Source organism: Lepidochelys kempii, chromosome 1 (assembly GCF_965140285.1).
Source record: "Lepidochelys kempii isolate rLepKem1 chromosome 1, rLepKem1.hap1, whole genome shotgun sequence".
NCBI classification, from domain to species: domain Eukaryota; kingdom Metazoa; phylum Chordata; order Testudines; family Cheloniidae; genus Lepidochelys; species Lepidochelys kempii.
The window spans coordinates 276293864-276315526 of NC_136380.1; the positions used below are offsets into that span (position 1 = coordinate 276293864).

Genomic DNA, 21663 nt, shown 5'->3' on the forward strand with positions numbered 1-21663 from the left:
TTGGCCACAAAGCAGAGAGAAACCAAGCTGCTTTCAGTTTCAAAGCTGCCTTCTGGACTTCCTAAAAATTCCTTTTTAAAATCTGTATTTCTAGTTCAAAAAATCTCAACTGGATCTCAAAATGATTTCAGGTTAATCCCACCACTGTGCCACCATGTCAAGGTTCCTCCCCCACTCTGAACTCTAGGGTACAGATGTGGGGACCTGCATGAAAAACCTCCTAAGCTTATCTTTACCAGCTTAGGTCAAAACTTCCCCAAGGTACAAAATATTACCCCCGTTATCCTTGGAATGGCCGCTACCACCACCAAACTAATACTGGTTACTGGGGAAGAGCTGTTTGGACGCGTCCTTCCCCCCAAAATACTTCCCAAAACCTTGCACCCTACTTCCTGGACAAGGTTTGGTAAAAAGCCTCACCAATTCGCCTAGGTGACTACAGACCCAGACCTTTGGATCTTAAGAACAATGAACAATCCTCCCAACACTTGCACTCCCCCTTTCCTGGGAAATGTTGGATAAAAAGCCTCACCAATTTGCATAGGTGACCACAGACCCAAACCCTTGGATCTGAGAACAATGAAAAAGCATTCAGTGTTTTACAAGAAGACTTTTAATAAAAAATAGAAGTAAATAGAATTAAAGAAATCCCCCCTGTAAAATCAGGATGGTAGATATCTTACAGGGTAATTAGATTCAAAAACATAGAGAACCCCTCTAGGCAAAACCTTAAGTTACAAAAAAGATACACAGACAGAAATAGTTATTCTATTCAGCACAATTCTTTTCTCAGCCATTTAAAGAAATCATAATCTAACACATACCTAGCTAGATTACTTACTAAAAGTTCTAAGGCTCCATTCCTGTTCTGTCCCTGGCCAAGACGACTACAGACAGACACACAAACCCTTTGTTTCTCTCCCTCCTCCCAGCTTTTGAAAGTATCTTGTCTCCTCATTGGTCATTTTGGTCAGGTGCCAGCGAGGTTACCTTTAGCTTCTTAACCCTTTACAGGTGAGAGGAGCTTTCCCCTGGCCAGGAGGGATTTCAAAGGGGTTTACCCTTCCCTTTATATTTATGACAGCTGGACACTGCAGAAGAGATGTCAGAGAGACATTTAAAAGTGCAAGACTGGTTGGAGTGGGGAGAGGTCTGGAGTAGAAGTAGATTTAGGGATAATTAGCATTGGAAGTCAAAACCACAAGAAGAGTCATAGTGACAGAAAAAGGGAGGAGGAGATTGAAAACAGGTCACTGTGATCAGGTCTTGCACTATATGACCACAAACTGGGCATTGGTGTAAGTATTTTAGTCTATCCTTCCAATTTGTCAAAGCTATACTATATTCTAATTCTCTCTAAAAAATCCCATCCACAATTTTGCATTACCTAGGCATCTAGAATGTTAATAGTCTTACATAAAAATGATCTACAAGCTTGGTTACTGTCCTATTTACTGCAAAGTTTCTGACATTAATTAAAATATTAATTAGTATTGGACCCATACCTGAACTTTGCATGACTATTTGACAATAAATCACTAATAATCACTGCTAAAGGCACACGACTAATTAAGGCAATTGAGAAGATATACTGGCTACTTATTCACCCTGTCTCTTAATACAAATATAAGGGGATAGGAAATGAAATTGAAAGGCTGAATATTTAATAATCATAAACGTTTTATTTTTAACACAATATTCCATTTTGCTTTCAGAATTCTCTGCCACAAGATGTCACTGAGGTCAACACCTTCACAAAATTCAAAATGGATTGAACATTTATGTGGATAATGAGAAGACCCAGAGGTATAATAGCAATGATTAAAAAACAAAAAAAATTAACAGCCAAGAGTTTTCAAAGGGATATAAACCCTCATGTTTCAGAGCACAAGTCAAGCTCTAACTAATTGGGTTGTGATGAAATTTTTCCTGGGGGCAGGTTATCCAATAACTGACCACTTCAAAGTTTCCTGTACCTTCTTCTGAAGCAGCTAGTGCTGGCCGGTGGCAGAGACAGGATACCGAAAAAAACAGACCACTAGTCCGATCCAATATGGCAGTTCTTATATCCCTGTTCTTTCTGTTGATGTTTTAGCTTGTTGTAGTACAGTGGCTCCATTTAATCCACAGCACTCAATTTTCTTTATGAGTATATTATGTGGCACCATATCAGATGCCTTACTAAAGTTGAGATATACTGTTCTACTGCATTTCCCTTATCCACCCCGTGCCTGGGAGAGTACAGGGTAGAAAGAGAGAAATGAGTCATTGGGCTTCCTTGACCAGGAAAGGGAGGGATGGGGGAAGAGAACAGCTGAGAACTTGAGCTCCCTTCTCCAGTAGGAACTTTGCTAACAGTCTCATTTTGGCTGTCACTGTCTCAGATTTTAGTTCTGAGTTCTAGATCTCAGTGAATTGCATCTCTGTCTTGAGGACACAGAGCTGCTTGGATTGCAATAAGTGCTGAAGAGGCTGTTCCTCATAGTTCTCATTGATCCTAATCAGAGCTCCTTTTCTTTGTGCCGCACTGCAGAGGCATAATGGGAGCACCAGCTACCTGCCCCACCACACCCCTTGCAGGAGAAGAACAGGAAAATATGAAAACATGGTGTGGGAAAGAAAGAAAGAAAGAAAGAAAGAAAGAAAGAAAGAAAGAAAGAAAGAAAGAAAGAAAGAAAGAAAGAAAGAAAGAAAGAGGGGATATAAGAGAGAAAGCGAAAATAAAAGGAAGAGAAAGATGGCTCACGGAAGCATAATGGCAAGATGTGAGGGGCTGTGACGTGTAGCAGGAGTAGGTGAGGGAGGAGGGGCAGAGAGCAAGGTAGGAAAGACAAGTTGAGAGAGAGAGAGAGAGAGAGAGAGAGTTTTGCCTTTCTGAGTCCAAGACCCCACGTGTTTCTGAATTCAATATAGTATTCAGCTACAGTAAATGTGACCATGGAACAGGGTACTCACTTGAGCCAAAGGAGGGTTGTGAATGAACGATGGCAAATGGGGACAAGCAGAGAGACTCTAACTTGTATTTTTGTCTATACTGGAATTAACATCACACACACACACACTCTTGGTTTTGTATGCCTTTATTATGAATAGTCTTCTGAAATCTGTAACAAAGACAGAAATACAAGGGCACTACTCTGAATTACAATTCTCCCTGAGTTCCTGGGATGTGCAGGGGAGGATGGCAGGGGAGGGGCCTACTGCCACTCACAGCATACCCCACCCCTGTTTCACACACCCCTAAACACAATACGGCTCTGCCAACATTTTGTTCCTTCCTGTCCACTTGTTTGCATGGTGGTGGTGTCTGTCCTCCCCTTTGCGCCCAATTCCCACTTTGGGATAAAGTTACATGGCTATCCGGGGGATGAAGGGAATACATGCCCCTCCCCCCGATGTTTATCAGGATGGTCACATAGGGCTAGGATTACAACCTAGGCCACAATTGTTATATGTTGTATTATTTAATAAAACAGACACCCACTTTTCATCATTATATGTGAGTCAAGGTTTCTCCATATATATTGTCCAAGATACGTTGCATTTATGAAGTTTTTTAATTGAATTATAGATAAGATGCATTCATTATACATGTATTTATTTATGAACAGTTCATTCAAGTGTTCATTACAGGACTTTGTATCTCTGTACACTTATGAGCACAGTGGGCTCAACCCTACTTCCTTTCATCTCAGTGGGACTTTTGCCATCAATTTAACTTAGTGTAGGATTAGATGCAATTTTGGGGGGTTTTTTTTTGCCCTTAGTGGATTTTCTGACTGACTGTATTCCAGCTGTATCGTCATTTCACCCTTTGTTTTAAACGTTTTTTAATTATAGTAGCAAAATATAGATTTTAAAAAGTATTCCTTATGGTTTTATATCTACTTTTTTTCTTTTAGGACATCAGTTTATTGGACTTTGGTTCAAGTTCATATAAACTGAACAGTCAATATTAATGTCAATGGTAACAGTCTGATCAAAATTTCTAAAACCAGCAATTTGATTTACTTTTTGTTGAAATCACCTATTTCACAATGATATGAACAATCTCAATGAACTCCACTAGTTATACAGTACTACTGAACTACACAAATCTGCCTTCGTCTTTTAATATCCCTTACACTTCCTATGCGGTCTTTTTTTTTTCCACCTGAATTTCACTTACGCTTGAAAGTCACATTTTCCAAAATCTACATCCAAAGTATAAATAGCATATGAAATATAATATATTACACAACAGATGATTCCCCAATTTTCCTCAATTAGTTTTACTATGCAAAGCAAAACTTGAAGCTTAAAAAGTTAAGTTTTTTATGATTTTTAATAATTAGAACCTTTATTTCCAGTGTTGATTCCCTTGTTTATTTCTATGACATTTAAACAGTGATAAAGTTTCCCCAGAACTTTGAAAATACCATTTGCTATTAGAGTCCAACAGTCATCACTATCTCCATACCCATTTAATAACTGAATTCATGGCAATACGTGCCTTGATTGGGACATATGTACTGGCATCCGGGTGGTTATAGAAATCAACTTTCCCTAAATATTTTTAATGAACTTTTATGGAAGAAAGACAAGAAATCAATTCTTTAGGAGTACAAAACTTTCCTTTCATAATTAAAGAGTTAGACAAAAATCTGTTTTTTAGGAAATGAATGATCAAAGGATTTGGTATAGTTTACAGGAGAATCACAGGTTACAATTAACTAACAGACAAAAATCTAATGATGTTAATTTTTTGAAGTGATTTAGCATTATAAATAAATATGTGAAACATAAAGGGAAAGTTTCAAGTAAGAAAGAATCAAATATACATGTTACTAGACATTCCAAAGGCTGGCATCCTATCCCGTCTATATGAGAATGCAGTTAGACAGGCAATTCCATCAACTCATTTTAAAGTGAATATTGAAAGAAACCACAACTTACTTGAAGATCCTGCTGAGTGTCTGTGTGGCTGATTATTTTTTTCTCTGTTCTGAGTCAAAGCACTTCCACTGGTCATGGAAATAAGGTCTAAATCCGCATCTTCTCTGCTTACAGGGCTTGCCTGGAAGCAGTGGGAGAGAATGTACACAATCATGAAACAAAATATGACATTTTCTGAATGCAGCTCACATTCCTCAAATAAACAAACAGACTCTGTCAAACAACCTTCTTCAAAATGATACCACAGTCCTTTATTGCTGCCTCGGCTGAACAAATGCACTATGTCAAAGCATTTTTGTAAATAAGAGCTGATCTTAAAATTGTGGTTTGCGATCTGAGTCAGTACAACAACAAAAGAAAACTTTTCAGTACAGTAATTTTGAAGAAAATCAATCTTGCAGACAGCTGATGAAACCTTAAACAGCTTAAGATCATTTACTGACCAGTCTATAATTTAAGTCATAGCTGAATGCCAGAAATGTCATATCAAATTATTTTCTGCAATATTTATGTTTTATCCAGGGCAAGTATCAATTCTATCAATCAAGCATGCAGTAAGTAATTTCATCTTTTAGTGGTTTGCTACTTAACCATGGCCATCAAAGAGCATTTAAATTATACTTTGAGTATTATATTAATTATAATCTTCTGGCATGTAATGGTGGTACATAAGAATGGCCATACTGGGTCAGACCAAAGGTCCTCCAGCCCAGTATCCTGTCTACTGACAGTGGCCAATGCCAGGTGCCCCAGAGGGAGTGAACCTAACAGGTAATGATCAAGTGATCTCTCTCCTGCCATCCCCTTCCACTCTCTGACAAACAGTGGCTAGGGACACCATTCCTTACCCATCCTGGCTAATAGCCATTAATGGACTTAACTTCCATGAATTTATCTAGTTCTCTTTTAAACCCTGTTATAGTCCTAGCCTTCACAACCTCCTCAGGCAAGGAGTTCCACAGGTTGACTGTGCGCTGAGTGAAGAAGAACTTCCTTTTATTTGTTTTAAACCTGCTGCCCATTAATTTCATTGGTGGCCCCTAGTTCTTATATTATGGGAACAAGTAAATAACTTTTCCTTATTCACTTTCTCCACACCACTCATGATTTTATATACCTCTATCATATCCCCCCTTAGTCTCCTCTTTTCCAAGCTGAAAAGTCCTAGCCTCTTTAATCTCTCCTCATATGGGATCTGTTCCAACCCCTAATCATTATAGTTGCCCTTTTCTGAACCTTTTCTAATGCCAGTACATGTTGGTGATGGACAGGATATATGAACCTAAATACAATAACATAAAATTGAAATGTTTTCTCATTTTAGCATTGGGTTCTTGATCTTGGGGGCTCATGCAGCATGGCATAGAAACACTGACCTGGAAGATACCATAGTCCATAGATAACACTTTTAGGAGCTTGAACCTACATGTACTTAATGAGAATTCCCTTAGGTAGAAGATCTGAGATATTAATCCAAGCAGGGGATATCCTGCAACACCTATGCTTAGGGACCTAGACAGTCCACTGTGCTTTTATTGTCAGTTCTCTTCCTAGTAGGGAGTGATATATTTCTAAAACAAAAGCATATGAACAATATACATATTGTTTCAGAGTCCCCATTTTGGTGAGGAGTGGTAATCTGTCAAGATGTATCTCCTCAATGAAAACAATGATAGGAATTATTTCTTCTCTGAAAATACCTATTTTGATAGATTTCCATTCTGGGAGACTAAACTGCTGCAGATATGTCAAAGAAAAAGAACTGCAATAGGAAGTGTGAGACGATAAACACAGTAAACATACATCTTGAACAGTAGCAATTTTATGTTACATTATTACTATATAAAAACACACACACTCACACATGTATGTAGGTGTATACACATTTTGGGATCAATTATGACAATATGTGTCAGCTTTAGGGATCCTCAGCAGGAACTCAAAGTTATTGTGCCTCAGTGCAGAGAGAGAAAGTCTGTTGTACCATCCTTGGTGTTATCATGCCCAAGTCAGGTAAACCACGGCTCTTGATCCTCCCTCCTTCCTCTGTGGAGTCTAGCAGCCACGGTAATGCAAGATAGATTTCAACAGTCTTTGCATTCAAAACAGCACAAGAACTAAGATTTCTCACAGCCTTTGTGATGACTTTCTGAGAAATGAAGTCTGTTCCAGATAAAAGCTCAGGGGCTTTTTTACATTGATCTTGTGAAGAAGGTCTTCACCACACCAGATGTGAGTAAAGGAATGACATGAAAAGGGATATTGACTAATGAAGGTGGGACACCATCACCAACTTTGGAAGGAATTCAGGCTGTGTTGGGAGCACCATCTTGTCCTTGAAAAAAACATTGTGTAAGATGGAGGTTTTAAAGGCAACCTGCAAAGGAAACGAAGAAGGGCGGTGTCCTTTTTAGCTTGTTTACAATATGTAAAGGGGGCCTAAAATGCTATTTCAAAAGAGGGAGGAGCTCTACAATTAAAATTTTGGGTTTTAAGCAGATTCTATGGATGAGAGGAAAATTAGGAGACTTATGATATGACAAGTACCAAAGAAATAAAACCTAACCTGCTCAGGCTGGACACCATTGTGAGAAAAGTAATAGTACCTTATGTCAGAGAGACATAAAAGAGACAATAGTCATTGACTAGAGAGCAATCTGTAAGTATTAAATTCCTGATTTGAGCTGGACAGGTAAAAGGTATCATTGTAAAAAATGGACATTGTAATCTCCATTCAAACTGCAACTAAATACTGACAGGTATCAATGATGTGTAAAAGGAAATTTCAGAAGCAGAGTAAAACGATAGACAAGATTTAGAAAAGAGAAAGTAAATGAATCCACCTCCATGTTAACAGAGTGCAAGCAAGAGAGCATGCATGTAATGGAATAAACCTGGCATTAACTCAGTCTCTGAGACAGAGTGATTGGTTTTATTTTCTGAGTATCGTGCTTTTTCATATCCTCACACCTCAATCTCCCTCTGTCAAATGAAAGCTGCTGTTTTGCAGGATTTGTAGACTGTCTACACCACATTGCCTTTGTGACCTTTAGCATTGCCAGATAAAAGAGGATTTACTGAAAGATGTAACTGGGGAGAAACACTAAAATACATTCTCCACACACACACACACACACCCCCCCGGTCTCCGCAGTGCTATTAGGATTTTCTCCTTATCTGTGAAGTTGTGGAGTCACAGTATAACAGCTCCTGATCTTGGAGCTCCCGGAGAAGAGGAATTAATGAGCTGTGAGTGGAGTGTATTTTCATGTAGTTACATTTCTATTCAAGATTTAAAACTTCAGAAAACCCCATGTTAGAGAAAGTTGTGGGATCAAGCCTTGGGCTCCTCAACCCACAATGCACAAATTGTTCCTTTAATTTTTGTTCTCTCACTTTTCCAGACACCTTCCCCATTATTGCAATTTCTTGCTGGAGCTATTATAAACTCTGAAGTACAACCTCTCATCCTCTAGGGAAGGGGCAGGCAATAATTTTGGCAGGGGGGGCCACTCCACGAATTTTGCTAAGTCGTCATGGGCCGCACATTTCTATGAAATTTATGTTGGGGTGCAGAAGGGGAGGGCTCTGGGAGGGAGTTTGGTTCAGGAGGGGTCTCTGGGCTGGGGAGGGGATTGGGGTACAGGAGTGGGTGCAGGGTCTGGGTGCGAGTTTGGGTGTAGGAGGCAGTTCTGACCTTGGGCGTGGGGTTAGTGTCCAAGAGGGGGTGTGAGGTGCAGGCTCTGGCCAGGAGGTGCTTACCACAGGCGGTTCCTGGCTGGCAGCATAGTGGGGTGCTTAGGCAGGCTGCCTTCATGCCATGGCCCCACACCACTCCCAGAAGTGGCCAGCTGCTGGCACCATGGCATGTCTTTGCATGTCCCTGGTGGGGCGGGGGAGCAGGTCTCCATACACTGCCCATGCCTGCAAACACTGCCCCTGCAGCTCCCGTTGGCTGGAAACCAATGATTCAGTAATTTAAACAAGTATCCATTCTGTGGGGCTCTTATCCAATCTATCCACCAACAAACCTTTTGAGAATGCATCCCTCACTTACAGACACATTTACACCAGATTTAATAAGGGTTGCTGGCTTTATGACTATTAATATTTCTTACTCTGCAGGCTAAAATAAAGATAAGAATAATCACATCAAAAGATGGTCAATCAAAATATTAGCTTTTAAAAATTCTTTACTACAGAACAAAGTTTCATCCAGCACCCGGAAGCGGCCTAATCCAAAGCCCACAGAAGTCAATGGAAATAGTCCCATTGATTTCAGTAGACTTTGGATCAGGTCCAAGATGCGCAGCAGAAGTCCAACACATTTTTTTTTAAGAACAATGGAGGTAAGCATCTCACCTGAATTCATGACACTATATTTAACTTTTTCCCTATTTCACCCTTGGCCTTATTTTATAAAACATCCTTTCAAATTAATTGGAATTTTTTTGACTCCACAGGAAAGTCTATCTGTATTGAATATAGCTGTAGTTTGTACATTTGATTATTACTTTGTTAAATTTTCAAATCTTCTGAGAGAAAAGGCTATCTATACATGTAAAAGATATGTGGATGTTTTTGGTATGATCATCAGTAATTAACTAGTTAACAACATAATTATTTGGAGATATGATGTATTAATTTAGATGGAATAAATGGGCCAAAGGTGTTACCATAACCCAGTCCCTGTTGAACATTAAACAGTGTTAAACAAAGTACAGTGTCTGGTATACAAAGACCTCAGCCTGCTTAGTACCAGGGCAAACAGACCATTAAAAGTCCTTTTAACTTTTTAGTAAAGTAAAAGAAAAGAAGGAAAAACTGTTAAAACTTTGTAAAGTAAAGTATTAAATAAAGCTTTCATTTTAATATTTATTGTTCCCTTTTTCTTTAGCTGGAGAGAGTTTTTAGAAGGAAAAAAACCCCTTGTTTGGAAATCTCTTAGGTGGTATCCAAGGGGTAATAACCATACTTCGGGGGTGTGGGGAAAGAGAAGAAGTTAGATGAAATTGATTGACGCTGTTGTTTTTGCTGTTGTCAAAATATGATCCTGTTTTATCTCAGGTGGAATTTGCGATTCAGCTGAAGCTGCTGCGGGGGGGTGCCATGATCTCGATCCCACTCTCTGGCCCGGTCTGGTCAGGACATCTCTCAGGATTTGGATGACGAAAGCCATGAGTCCCAGAAGACCAGGATGAGGTGGGGTTGGGTTTGGCAGCCATGATGGTGAAACTTGCTGTAGTAACCTCTGTCTTTCATTCCATTCTCTCCCCAAAGTCTCCGTCTTCAAGGACCCACAAAGAGAATGGTGGTGGAATAGCCCATTATTGTGTTTACCAGTTAGGCCTAATATTGGATACACTTATTCTGGCTCATTAATTTCTGGTTCCACATCTTTTGTGATTTCAACACAGTCCTTGAGATACATCAAGTGGCCTTTTTTTTGTTTGGACTAATTTAGTCTGTCTGGTTCTCTTGCATCTGTTTGTAACATTCATTACTGAAAACAACTTGACCTACTCTCGATCAATATTTATTATTATAGGTTACTGTAGTATCTTATGAACTTTCATACACTTTTTACAATTCAGTTTACAATTAGGGTAAATTTGTCAGCCCAATTATCACAACAGGTAATAAACACCTTGTTAAGATGAAAAAGGAAGTGCACTCTACTCTAATACCCCAATTCAGTTAAGTCCTTAATTTAACATGCTTAACTTAAACATGAAGTCAATGCAACTACTTATGTGCTTAAAGTCAGGCATGTATTTCAAGTACATTGGAGAATTAGGAGTTTGGTATTAGTTCTTCAGTCTGTCTTGAAGACTCAAAACAGTGTACTAGACAAAGCTGCTTTTGCAACTAGAAGGTTAGGACTTCATTTTTTGCTAAAGTATTTAGACTTGGAAGGATTAGACTTTTATTGATAAAATGTTGGTAAACATCCATTTCACTGTACACACAGAAAAATACTTCCAATGATAATCATCAAAATTTACAGACAGGCTAAGTAAGAAAAATACTGCTTGAGAAATTAGTCGAGTTTGTGAATTTTGACATGTGACATTGGCAATTTGTGTTTTAGCAGTATAAAGTTTAACATTTTGAGTCTCAATGTCTGCTGTCACTAAATAACCTCACACCCTCATAATTCTGCACAACTATGAAAACTTAAATTGAAGGGAAAAATTAAAAATGTTTGCAAATAAATATTGATATTATCCATCAAAATTATCAAAAATAAAAACTGAATTTTGCTAAATCTAATGATATTTTAGGGGTACCATGCCCCGCTTTTTTGGTGGGAACATTTTCTCTTTTACCTGCATTTTGCCCTCCTTTTTCATTATGAGAACTGCTAAATGTTATTTTTTTAGCCTTTAACAGAATTACATTATAAACATATTAGGAACATATTCAAATTTCAACAATTAAAATACAAGAAAGCTAATGTACTGTGACAGGGGCGGGCCAGATGGCTATAGGAGAGTAATTTTTTTTTTGAAGCAGAAAAGTATTTTATTTGCATAACACCTACAAAGAATCACCAAAAAGGAAAAAACAAAACTGTGCAACAAAACAAAAGCAAACGCAAGGTATAACACAGCAGCCTTCAGGAGGGAGAAGTGTTCAGGCTAGCCTGGGCCCAGAGCGGGGGGCTTCCTTGACACTCATCGTCTTCCACCCTCCTGAGTTACCTGGTGGCCTAGAGCTGGGGGCTTCCTTGACACTCGTGGTCTTTCACCCCCTCGAGTTACCTAGTGCCAAGCCCAGTATCACCAATTATTCCTCTCCAGAGAGTGCCCAACAAGATGGGCACAGCTGCGGGGTGGGCAGTTTGGGGGAGGGGGGGACGTACATCCACGTGTGATAGGACCCCTCCTAGGTGATGGTGATGATGGTATCCACAGCGGCAACGGCTGGGGCTGGGGTCTCTTGCTCTTCCCCTCAATCAAAGGGTCAGACGGAGGGAACCGGACGGGGTCACTGAGCAGAGAACCTCAGACAGCGCCTACCGCTCCTCGAAGGCATCAAGGGAGTCGGTGGATGCCGCCCAGAGGGAATCCGCCCGGATTCGTGAATGTACTGAGGATCGGAAAACAGCCCTACAGTTGCAGGATGCTTCATTGGCCAACTGCCTCTCTCTGGTATTATAGATGGCTGTTTTAGCTAGGGCTAGGAGGAGGTTAACCAGGAGATCCCGTGACTTTGTGGGGCCACGGATGGGGAGTGTGTAAATAAAAAGGTGAGGGGAAAAGTGCAGCCAAAAGCATAATAAAATATTCGTGAGGAGCCAGAAAAGGGGCTGCAACCTGGCATTCTCTAAATATACGTGCGTCAGGGTTTCCACGAGGAGCACGTCATCGGCGTATGCCAACAAGACCAGCCGCAGCTCCGGCTCCCGCAGCACCAACCCTGTCAACCTCTTTCGGAGGAGACAGAGGAAAGGCTCGATCGCCAGAGCATACAGCTGGCCCGAGAGGGGGCTCTCCTGCCGTACTCCTCGCCCGAAGTTGACCGGTTCAGTCAGGGTCCAGTTGAGCCTAACCAGACACTCTGCGGAAGCGTACAGGACCCAGAGAAAACTCACAAACTGAGGTCCGAATCCAAACGCCTGCAGAGTGTCCAGGAGGTACCCATGGTCCACTCTGTCGAACGCCTTCTCCTGATCGAGAGACAGGAGGGCGAATGACAGACCATCTCTACGCCCGAGTTCCAAAAGGTCTCAGACTAGAAATAGGTTGTCAAAAATGCTGCAGCCCGGGACAGTGTAGGTCTGGTCTGGGTGGATCACGTCCACCAGCACGGACCCTAGCTGCAGCGAAATTGCTTTCACTACGATTTTGTAGTCCGTGCTAAGGAGCGAGAAGGGGCACCAATTTCATAAATCGCGGAGGTCTCCCTTCTTCGGCAACAAGGCGAGCACCGCTCGCCTGCACGAAAGAGGGAGGATCCCACCCTGCAAGGACTTGGCTCAGACAGTGGCTAGGTCTGGGCCGTGTCCCAGAAAGCGCGGTAGAACTCTACGGTCAGCCCGTCCATGCCCGGAGATTTACTGGTGGGCATGCGACTGAGGGCTTCCGAGAACTCGGCCAGGGTGAGAGGCAGCTCTAGTCGGTCTTGGTCGCCCACGCTGACCGTAGGGAATTCCTCCCAGAGCACCCCGCAAGCGCCAGGATCGGTCGGATCCGGGGAGAAAAGGCTTGTGTAGAAGTCACGGGCCCTCCCACACATCTCCACCGGATCCGTGAGGGGGGTGCCATCTTCTGCTAGAAGGCAGGTAACATGTTTCTTGGCCCCCCTCATTTTCTCCAGGGCGTAGAAGAAATGGGAGCCGCGATCCACGTCCCGAAGGAGGCGAATGTGGGATCAAACAAAGGCACCTCGGGCGTGATGGTCCTTGAGGGCCCGGAGCTCCTCCCGCTTCTCCCGGCACGCTCCGCAGAGGAATGGGTCCTCGGGGCTGGCGGCCAGACGCCTCTCCAGCTCTAAGACCTCCCGTTCCAACTGCTTTATTGCCGCATTTCTCCGTCAGCTGGTGCCCTGGGTGTAGTTACGGCAGAAGAGCTTGGCGCACACCTTCCCTAGATCCCACCATCACCGGGCCGAGGGAAAAGCACGCCACTGCTCTCGCCAGGCCAGCCAAAACTCCCAGAAGGACGTCACGAAGCCCTCATCCTCCAACAGGCTGTTGTTAAAATGCCAATAGGCCGGCCCCATCCTCTCTGCACAGAGGGAGGCTGTTATGGTGGCTAAATGATGGTCGGAAAATGGGGCCAGCCGAATGTTGGAGGAGTGGGCTCGTGAAAGATGGAAACGGGATAAATAAATACAGTCCAACCGAGAGTGGTGTGACTGATGGGCCTCCACCTGGACAAAGGTAAACGTGGAAGTGTCATCCAGGTGGTGGTCATGCCAGACATCCACAAGGGAGTGATGTTCGACTATTTCTCAGAGAATGTTCGCAGCAGCCGGGCTCAGCTCGGCCCCTGAGCGGTCCTGTTCCTCAAGGGTGGTGTTAAAGTTCCCTCCCAGGACTAGGCACTCGTGAGAATCTAGGGTGCCAAGGAAGTCGGACACTCGCTGATAGAATTGCGGCCGCTTTGGGCTCGTTGTCGGGGCATAGATGTTAACGAGGTTGACCACGAGCCCCTCCATACGGACTCAGAGATGCAGCAGGTGGCCCGGCACGGCCTCAGTGACCCCTAGCACCTCGGGCCATAGGGTGGGGGAGAACAGGGTCGCCACTCCAGCTTGTCGAATCGTGACGTGGCTAAAGTAGACCCCGTCCCCCCACTCCAGCCGCCAGCTGTCCTCGGCGGTCGGATCCGTATGGGTCTCCTGCAGGAAAACCAGAGTACCCCCCTTCCCGAAGGTAAGAGAGCATCTGGGACCTGCGGAGAGCCATTCTACAGCCTCTGGTGTTCAAAGTTGTGATAATGAGAGGCGTCATGAGGAGGGCTGGGGGGGGTGGGCATTCCTTGTTGGCGGGGGTGTTCGCGGCCCCCGGCAGGTCGCGCAACAATCCGTGACCCATCCCGTAAGTGAGTAAATCATCACGGAAGCTGTGGGCCCGCCTGTAGGCTGCGGCACCGTGCCTTCCTTTCCCTCTACCCTCCTTTATAACGGCCCTTGTGGCCTGGAGGAGTTGATCAAAGTCCCCCCATAGCTGGAGAGCCAGCTGTACCCTGTTGCAGGAGCCATGGATGTCTTCTAAAAACTCCCGCAATGCTTTTCACAGCTCATGGGGGTGTGGGGTTATGATTTCCGGGTTATTCCCTGGTGGGGCTCTTAATGCAGCCTCGTGGTCCGCTGAGGCGGGCAGGCAGGGTGTGGACCACCGACGGGGCATCTGACAGGCTAAAGTTATTAGGTCCATCTCAAGCCTTGGGGTAAAAGGGGATGGCGGAGGGAAAATTGCAGCTCCTAATGGGTCGCGGCAGGAAAATGCAAAGGCTGCTCCTTGGGGGAAATCCGCAAAAAATGGGAAAGAAATAACCCCAGGGGCGGCAATAGCATTGCAGGAAGAGGTGGATTGGGCAGGGACAGGGGTGGGGGCGGGGGCAGAGGCGAGGCTCTGGGCTTTGGGAGGCAAGTAGCTGAAAGGTGGCGCCCCCTGAGCAAATTCGAGGGTTAAGGGGGCTCCCAGTGATGCTAGGCGCAGGCTTTGTGGTGGATTTGGCAGCCATGGCATCAGGTGGTGGACCACCTTCTGTAGGGTGCCCGCCCGGGAAGGCGGTTAGGGGGAGGGAGCATGGGGAAAGGGGGACTGGGGTGAGGTTGCCCAGACTGAGGCCAGCCGGCAGTAGGTCATCCTGTCCCTGGGTGACCGGGGTCAAACCTAGGGCCTCAATCTCCTCATACATGGAGGAGAGGATGCCTTCCGCCACCCCGGGGTCTCTCCTCTGGAGCCCGCCTCGACGGTCGCTTTGGGGTTCGCGTGCGTTCGGGTGATATTCGGGCAGAAGGGGCTTCTTCAGGGGTCTCGGAGGGAAGGGTCTCCCGTGGAGGGGAGATCCTATCTTCCAATGCTATTTTGTCTTCCCCTCCCGACACCGGTGGATGGATCTCACTCGTGGGCATAGCGGAAGGCTCAGTGTCAGTGCCTCCCTTCCTGGTCTTCTGGGGGGCCTCCACATCGGATGGATACAGCGGAGCTCGAGCCTTCCACTTGCCTCGCTTCCCCTGGACTAGGGACCAGCCCTCCATAGCATCGTCTGGGGGCTGGTTAGCAGGGGTCACGGTGGGGGGCAGAGGCGATGGTTCAGGGGTTCAGGGGGGGTAATGGTGAGGCAGCATGAAGGGGGGGGTCTCCTTGGGGCGGGACCTCTCCTATGCCCAGTAATATCTTTGCTGCACCCTCCTCCATAGGCTCTACCAGATTGGTAATAGCAAGGGTGGGACTCCCTTGCTCGTCTGGGCGTTGTAGGGGAGGTGTCTCTTGGGCCTGGACGGGAGCGGCGGTTGATCGAGCAGGAGGAGAGGTGGTTTCAGGTGTTGGGCGGCCAGGGGTGCCGGCAACGACGGAGCCAATGTCCTGCCGGGTCTCGGGGGTCTCGGATGCCCCTCCCCACTGGGCCAAGGGGCAGTCTCTTCGGACATGCCCCGCTGATCGGCAGAGGTAGCACCAGGCCTCTCCCGTGGAGTAAAAAACCCGATAGCGGGCTCCCTGGTAGGGGACTAGGAAGGACCCCTCGAGCGCCTTTCCATCACGCGCCGCTGGCGGCAGTAGAACTTGCTGGCGGAACGAAAGGACGTGACGAAGAGTGGGGTCCTTGCAGCCCAACGGGAGAGGGCTGATGACGGCAACGGGTTTCCCCAGGGTGGAGAGAGCGGGTAACAGGGCGGCATTGGGTAGAAAAGAAGGGACGGAGGTCAGAACTAGGCGGACGCACAGGTCCTCTAGCGGTTCCAGGGGAACAAACACCCCCCCACCGCCAGACCCTTCTCCACCGCCTCCTGGGCGGCAGCCTCCGATGCTAAGAAAAAGACGACCTTCCCATACATTTTGGAGGCCGCTACAATAGCCGTGGGTCCTACCACCCTCGCCAACGCCCGCACGTAGGTCTCCACGTGGGGCAAGGCGGGCACCAGGAGCCAACGGACGCCGTGCTTCCTGGTCATGGTGAGGAAGGGGCCCTGGCCGCTATTGATGGTAGCGGAGGTGGTGGGTGGGCGAGATGATGAGGCGGCAGGTGGTGGGGGGTCTGCTACCACCCGGGCATATGCCCTGGGGCTGCGGGAGGGACGTTCGCAGAGCTGGTGGAGGCAACAGCGGGGAGAAACGCCATGGTCGATGACGAGGCCACAGCGGTGGGGGTAGCCCCTGCCATGGAGGGCCTGGTGGTTGTAGCGGGGCCCTTTCCCTTCTTCACACCCTGGCCTTTCCGGCCAACTAGGGGGGCTCTCCTAGAATCTGGGGGGGCAGTACGCGTAGCAGCATCAGTAGTCGCCCCGGTGCCTCCTGCTGCCGATGCCCCAGCGGGGGCGGTGTCAGGTGTTTTGGCAGCAGTGGGGGGGGGAGGGAGGCTTGGGGGTTGGGCAGGGGGGTAGGAGGAGGAGGGGCAGCTGAGGTTGTTAGAGGGGACTCACCCCTCTCATTCCCTGCCATCGTGAGCAGGGAGAGATGGGGAGACACCAGAAGGGGGGGGGGGGGAAGCAGATTAACCACTTCTCCCTGTTGGGCTGCAGGCAGGGGCGGGGGCAAATGGGTCGGACTGGACAGGGGGAGGAAACAGGAGTTGGGATCAGGTAGTAGGGGCAAACTGAGCGGTGGGCAGTCCAGGGGGAGGGAGTGGGGGGACATGGACCCATGCGCGTTTGTCCAAAGAGTCTCGTTTGGTCGGCTGTCATTTCCGGTCCGGGCGGCGGAATTCAGAGCAAGCAGTTGAATCTAGAGGCAGATGGCAAGTTGCCAGCAGGGACGGACAGCGGGGGGGGGGGGCCTGTGACGGTTGTAGTAGTGTTGTGGGGGGCACCGATGGATCGGGGGCCAGCTCCTTGCCACACCCCCTGTGCCCCTACAAACGCAGTTAAGACACAGTCAAACTCCCCCCACACGAGTACAGTTCAAAAGTTTCTCAGTCTTACGGCCCCCTCCACGATGATTTGTAGCTTTCCTGGGCGATTCCTCTGTCGGCTGCCTTCTCTCCCGGGCTTTGTGGAGCATTCCAAAAAATGCCAAGTAGGTAAGAAGAAAAAAATAACTTATTGGTTAATTACAGGTCCACAAACGAACAGCAAACGGCTGGGTCTGGGGGCTTCCACTCCCCTCCTCTGGGGAGCGGGTCGGCAGTCTCCCACCCCCACCCCCACCCCGGGGATTTCAGCTGGAGCAGTAGCAGTGTCCGAGGGGGCTGGCAGCCGACCAGCACTTGAACGGCAGCAAAAAAAAACAAAACGAAGAAAAAGCGGCTGGCCCAGTCGGGGGCGGGTGGGAACTGAAGCAGGGTCAAAAAGTAAGAAAAGCCCAGGCCAGGAGGAGAGGATAGAAAAGGAGATAGCTGAGCAGCAAGCGAAGGAGGTCCCTCTTCCCTGGGTATGGGAACAGGGAAGGTTCCAGAACATCACGAACCCTCTGGAGACAGTTAAGACAGGCTGCTTAGAACACCAGCAGCCAATCAAGAAGCTGCTAGAATCAATTAAGGAAAGCTAAAAAGGGCACCTGGGTTTTAAAAAGGAGCTCACTTCAGTTTGTGCTGTGCATGTGAGGAGCTGGGAGCAAGAGGCACTAGGAGCTGAGAGCGAGAACACAGACTATTGAGGACTGAGGTGTACAAGCATTATCAGACACCAGGAGGAAGGTCCTATGGTGAGGATAAAGAAGGTGTTGGGAGGAGGCCATGGGGAAGTAGCCCAGGGAGTTGTAGCTGTCGCACAGCTGTTCCAGGAGGCACTCTAGACAGCTGCGTTCCACAGGGCCCTGGGCTGGAACCTGGAATAGTGGGCGGGCCCGGGTTCCCCCCAAATCCTCCCAACTCCTGGTTGGACACAGGAGTCGTTGACCTGGACTGTGGGCTCAGAAAAACAGCCAAGCTGAGGGCTGCCGTGAAGCTCCAAGGCGAGCAAATCTGCCAATAAGCACAAGACCCACCAAGGTACAGCAGGAACTTTGTCACAACTGGTGTCGGCAGTGGGATCTGGTGTCCAGAGCACGGAGGAAGAAGGAGGGTGTTTGGAAGGAAGGAAAAAAAAAAAAGGAAGAGGGTCTATTTTTATTTTTTTTCACCACAATGAAGGAGGTTGTGTGGGCACTGACACAAGCCACGGCTGCCCAGCAGGAGGCTACTCGTATCCAGGCAGCTGCCTGACAGGAGGCAGTGGGGCTCCAGCAAGAGACTAATTGCCTGTTGATGGACCAGACTGCTCAAGACTGGGCTATGTTGCGGGAACTGGTAAATCAGGTAAAGGACCTTACAGAGCTGAACCGCGGCCACGATGGGACGCAGATCATGCGGGCCAGCAATTGGCTGCAGAAAATGACATGGGAGGATGATGTGAGGCATATCTCCTGGCCTTTGAGAGGACAGCCCAGCGGGAGGCTTGGCTCCGAGAACAGTGGTCTGGCATCCTCGCTCCATTCCTGTGTGGGGAGGTCCAGAAGGCCTACTATGATTTGCCTGAAGAGGCTGCGGCAGACTACCCCGAGCTGAAAGCAGAGATCCTAGCCAGATCTGGGGTAACGACCGCAGTGCGGGCCCAGCAATATCATGAGTGGAGGTACCAGGAAAACAAAACCCTGCGCTCCCAATTATATGACCTCATCCATCTCGCACGAAAGTGGTTACGAACTGAGTCCCTGAGTCCGGAGGAGATACTAGAGGTTCTGGTAATCGACCAGTACATGAGAGGACTACCGCCAGACCTTCGTGCCTGGGTAAGCCAGAACGAACCCTCCACTTACGACGAGGTTGTTGTGCTGGTAGAAAGGCGAAGGACAGCGACCAGTTAAGGAAGAAGCACCCTGGGTTAAACTAGCAGCACCAAGCCCTAGAGCTCGGGTGACTGGGCCACCAGGAGAACCCAGGTGCAAAGAGAGAGGGGCTGAAGGCCCACCAGAAGCCACAAAGAGTCGGAGCACTGAGGGGGAAGAGGATTGTGATGTTAGACTACCCAAACCAAGAGACCGGGGAATGCCTAGGGCTCCATACAGATGTTACGCCTGCGGGGAGTGGGGACACATAGCTGTACAGTGTTCCAATGCCGAGGAGCCTATACAGTGTAACCTGGGGAACTGGGCAGACCCATGCTCCCTAATCCACCTTGTGGGGGGTCTCATTAACCCCACATATGTACACTAGACCAGTGAAGCTAAATGGGGTAGAGACCACAGCACTGGTTGATTCGGGGAGTGCTATCACGCTTGTCTCAGGGAAGCTCGTGAAGCGTAGTCAGCTGTTGTGAGCTAAGTGTACGGGGATAGCATGCGTCCATGGGACAGTTGGTTATTACCCCACCATCCCAGTAAAAATCGAGATTCAGGGGAACACTACTGAGGTAGCAGCAGGGGTAGTCCCTAAACTCCCAGACCCGGTGCTCATAGGGAGGGACTTCCCAGGGTTTGGAGACTTACTCCCCGTAGGGGAATTGGAGAAAGGGGGAAGCCCTGAAAGTAGTGAGGCATCCACGGTAGACTGTCAACCCACAACCTTCTCTGAAATATCCCCCCAGATTTGTTCTCCCAGACAGCGTAGAAAGACGAAAAGGGAAAGAAGGGCAGCTAAGGCCTTGGGAACCCGAATACTGGCCCAAAGCCAGAGGATCGCTCTCGTAGGTAGGCGGACCCAAGCAGCTGAAAACGAGGCCACCCAAGAGGGAGAAGCACCCGAGTCTGACTCACACCCTAACGTCTCTGCACAAGTAGAGACAGCAGAGACTGGCCCCCTAGATCTCGGGCAGATTAGCCCCGGAAGAGGAAATTTTGGACTAAATAAAAGGATTATATTCAAGAAAAAAAAAAGATCATGCTTGTTTTTCATACTGCATACATATTTGGGAATATCAGCTATTAAGGTTTAAGTGCTGATTTTAGAAAGTTTTACAGTGAAACAAACATCTTACCACTAGCTGAACTCGTCCACCATTGAGTATGTCTGGATCTAAGTCAGGCAAGAAGCGATTGCTGTGTAGTGATAAAAAACAGAGCAAATACTTCAGAAACACCTTAACTATACAGATTTCGATAAGATACCTTCCTGGAAGTACTATTGCTCAATAGAGAAAGCAACATATTCAGTTAAATATGATCAATGATTATTTTTATTTTATATCAAGGCATATTATTTTTTAAACATCTGAGTAGCTCAAATATAGTAATCAGTTATTTCAAGCTAGCCAAACACGTAGTTCTCAAAATGCAAATCAGTCAATGACTGGAAACAAAAAATATAGCGGTTTGCTGAATAAGTATAAATTACAGCCATAGACTCTGATCCAAAACCCACTGAAGAAAGTGAAGACTCCCTTTGACTTCAGTGGGCTTTGGTTCAGGCTCACAATTATCAGGTCTAATCAAATCAGTTGTTATATTTATCTTCTGTCACAATGAAGTTGTTTAAGTCTATCAGCTGTTTTACACATTGTGTTCCCATTGAAGTCAATGGGAGTTTTGCCACTAACTTCAATAGGAGCAGGATTGGACAAAATATCGATATACAGTGTTGTAGCTGTGTTGGTCCCAGGATGTGACACTCTGAAACAGATGTGGCAGAGACCTAAAGATGAGCTCTGTATCAGCGCAAAAGCTTGTCTCACTCACCCATAGAAGTTGGTCCAATAAGATATTACCTCATCCAGCTTGTCTCTCTAGTACTAATATTAATGTCCTACACATCAGAGGTGCTGGAACTAGGGGTTCTACCACACCTCCCGACTTGAAGTGGTTTCCATCATATACAGGATTTACAGTTGGTTCAATGGCTCTCAGCACCCCACTTTAAAAATTGTTCCAGCACCCCTAATACGCACATTTGCAGAGGTAACTTCAGATTTTAAAACTTTTCCTGCGGCGGACATATTTTCTTACTTTTGAAAATCATCCTGTTTTCCTTTGCAAAATGTTTTCATTTTAAAATCAAAAGCAGTGAAAAATCACCTTAAACACCTGGAATCCATGAAGCTCACTATGAGATTATTGCTACTTACTCATCTGATATACACAATATAACAATGTAGAGAAAGATTATTTTTTCTAAGTGAAAAAATATATCAGTACAGTAGTTT

The 21663-nt window shown here is 46.5% G+C and overlaps 1 protein-coding gene across 1 annotated transcript in view; it reads right to left on the reverse strand.

Annotated features, from left to right (window-relative positions):
• Positions 1 to 21663, reverse strand: part of LRRIQ1 (leucine rich repeats and IQ motif containing 1) — a 187922-nt gene that overhangs the window by 18826 nt on the left and 147433 nt on the right. The window contains exons 25-26 of the mRNA XM_073327613.2: positions 20503 to 20563; positions 4936 to 5056 (exon numbers count right to left, since the gene is read on the reverse strand). Coding sequence (XP_073183714.2) covers positions 4936 to 5056; positions 20503 to 20563 — 182 coding nt within the window. The remainder of the gene's footprint in view (positions 1 to 4935; positions 5057 to 20502; positions 20564 to 21663) is intronic.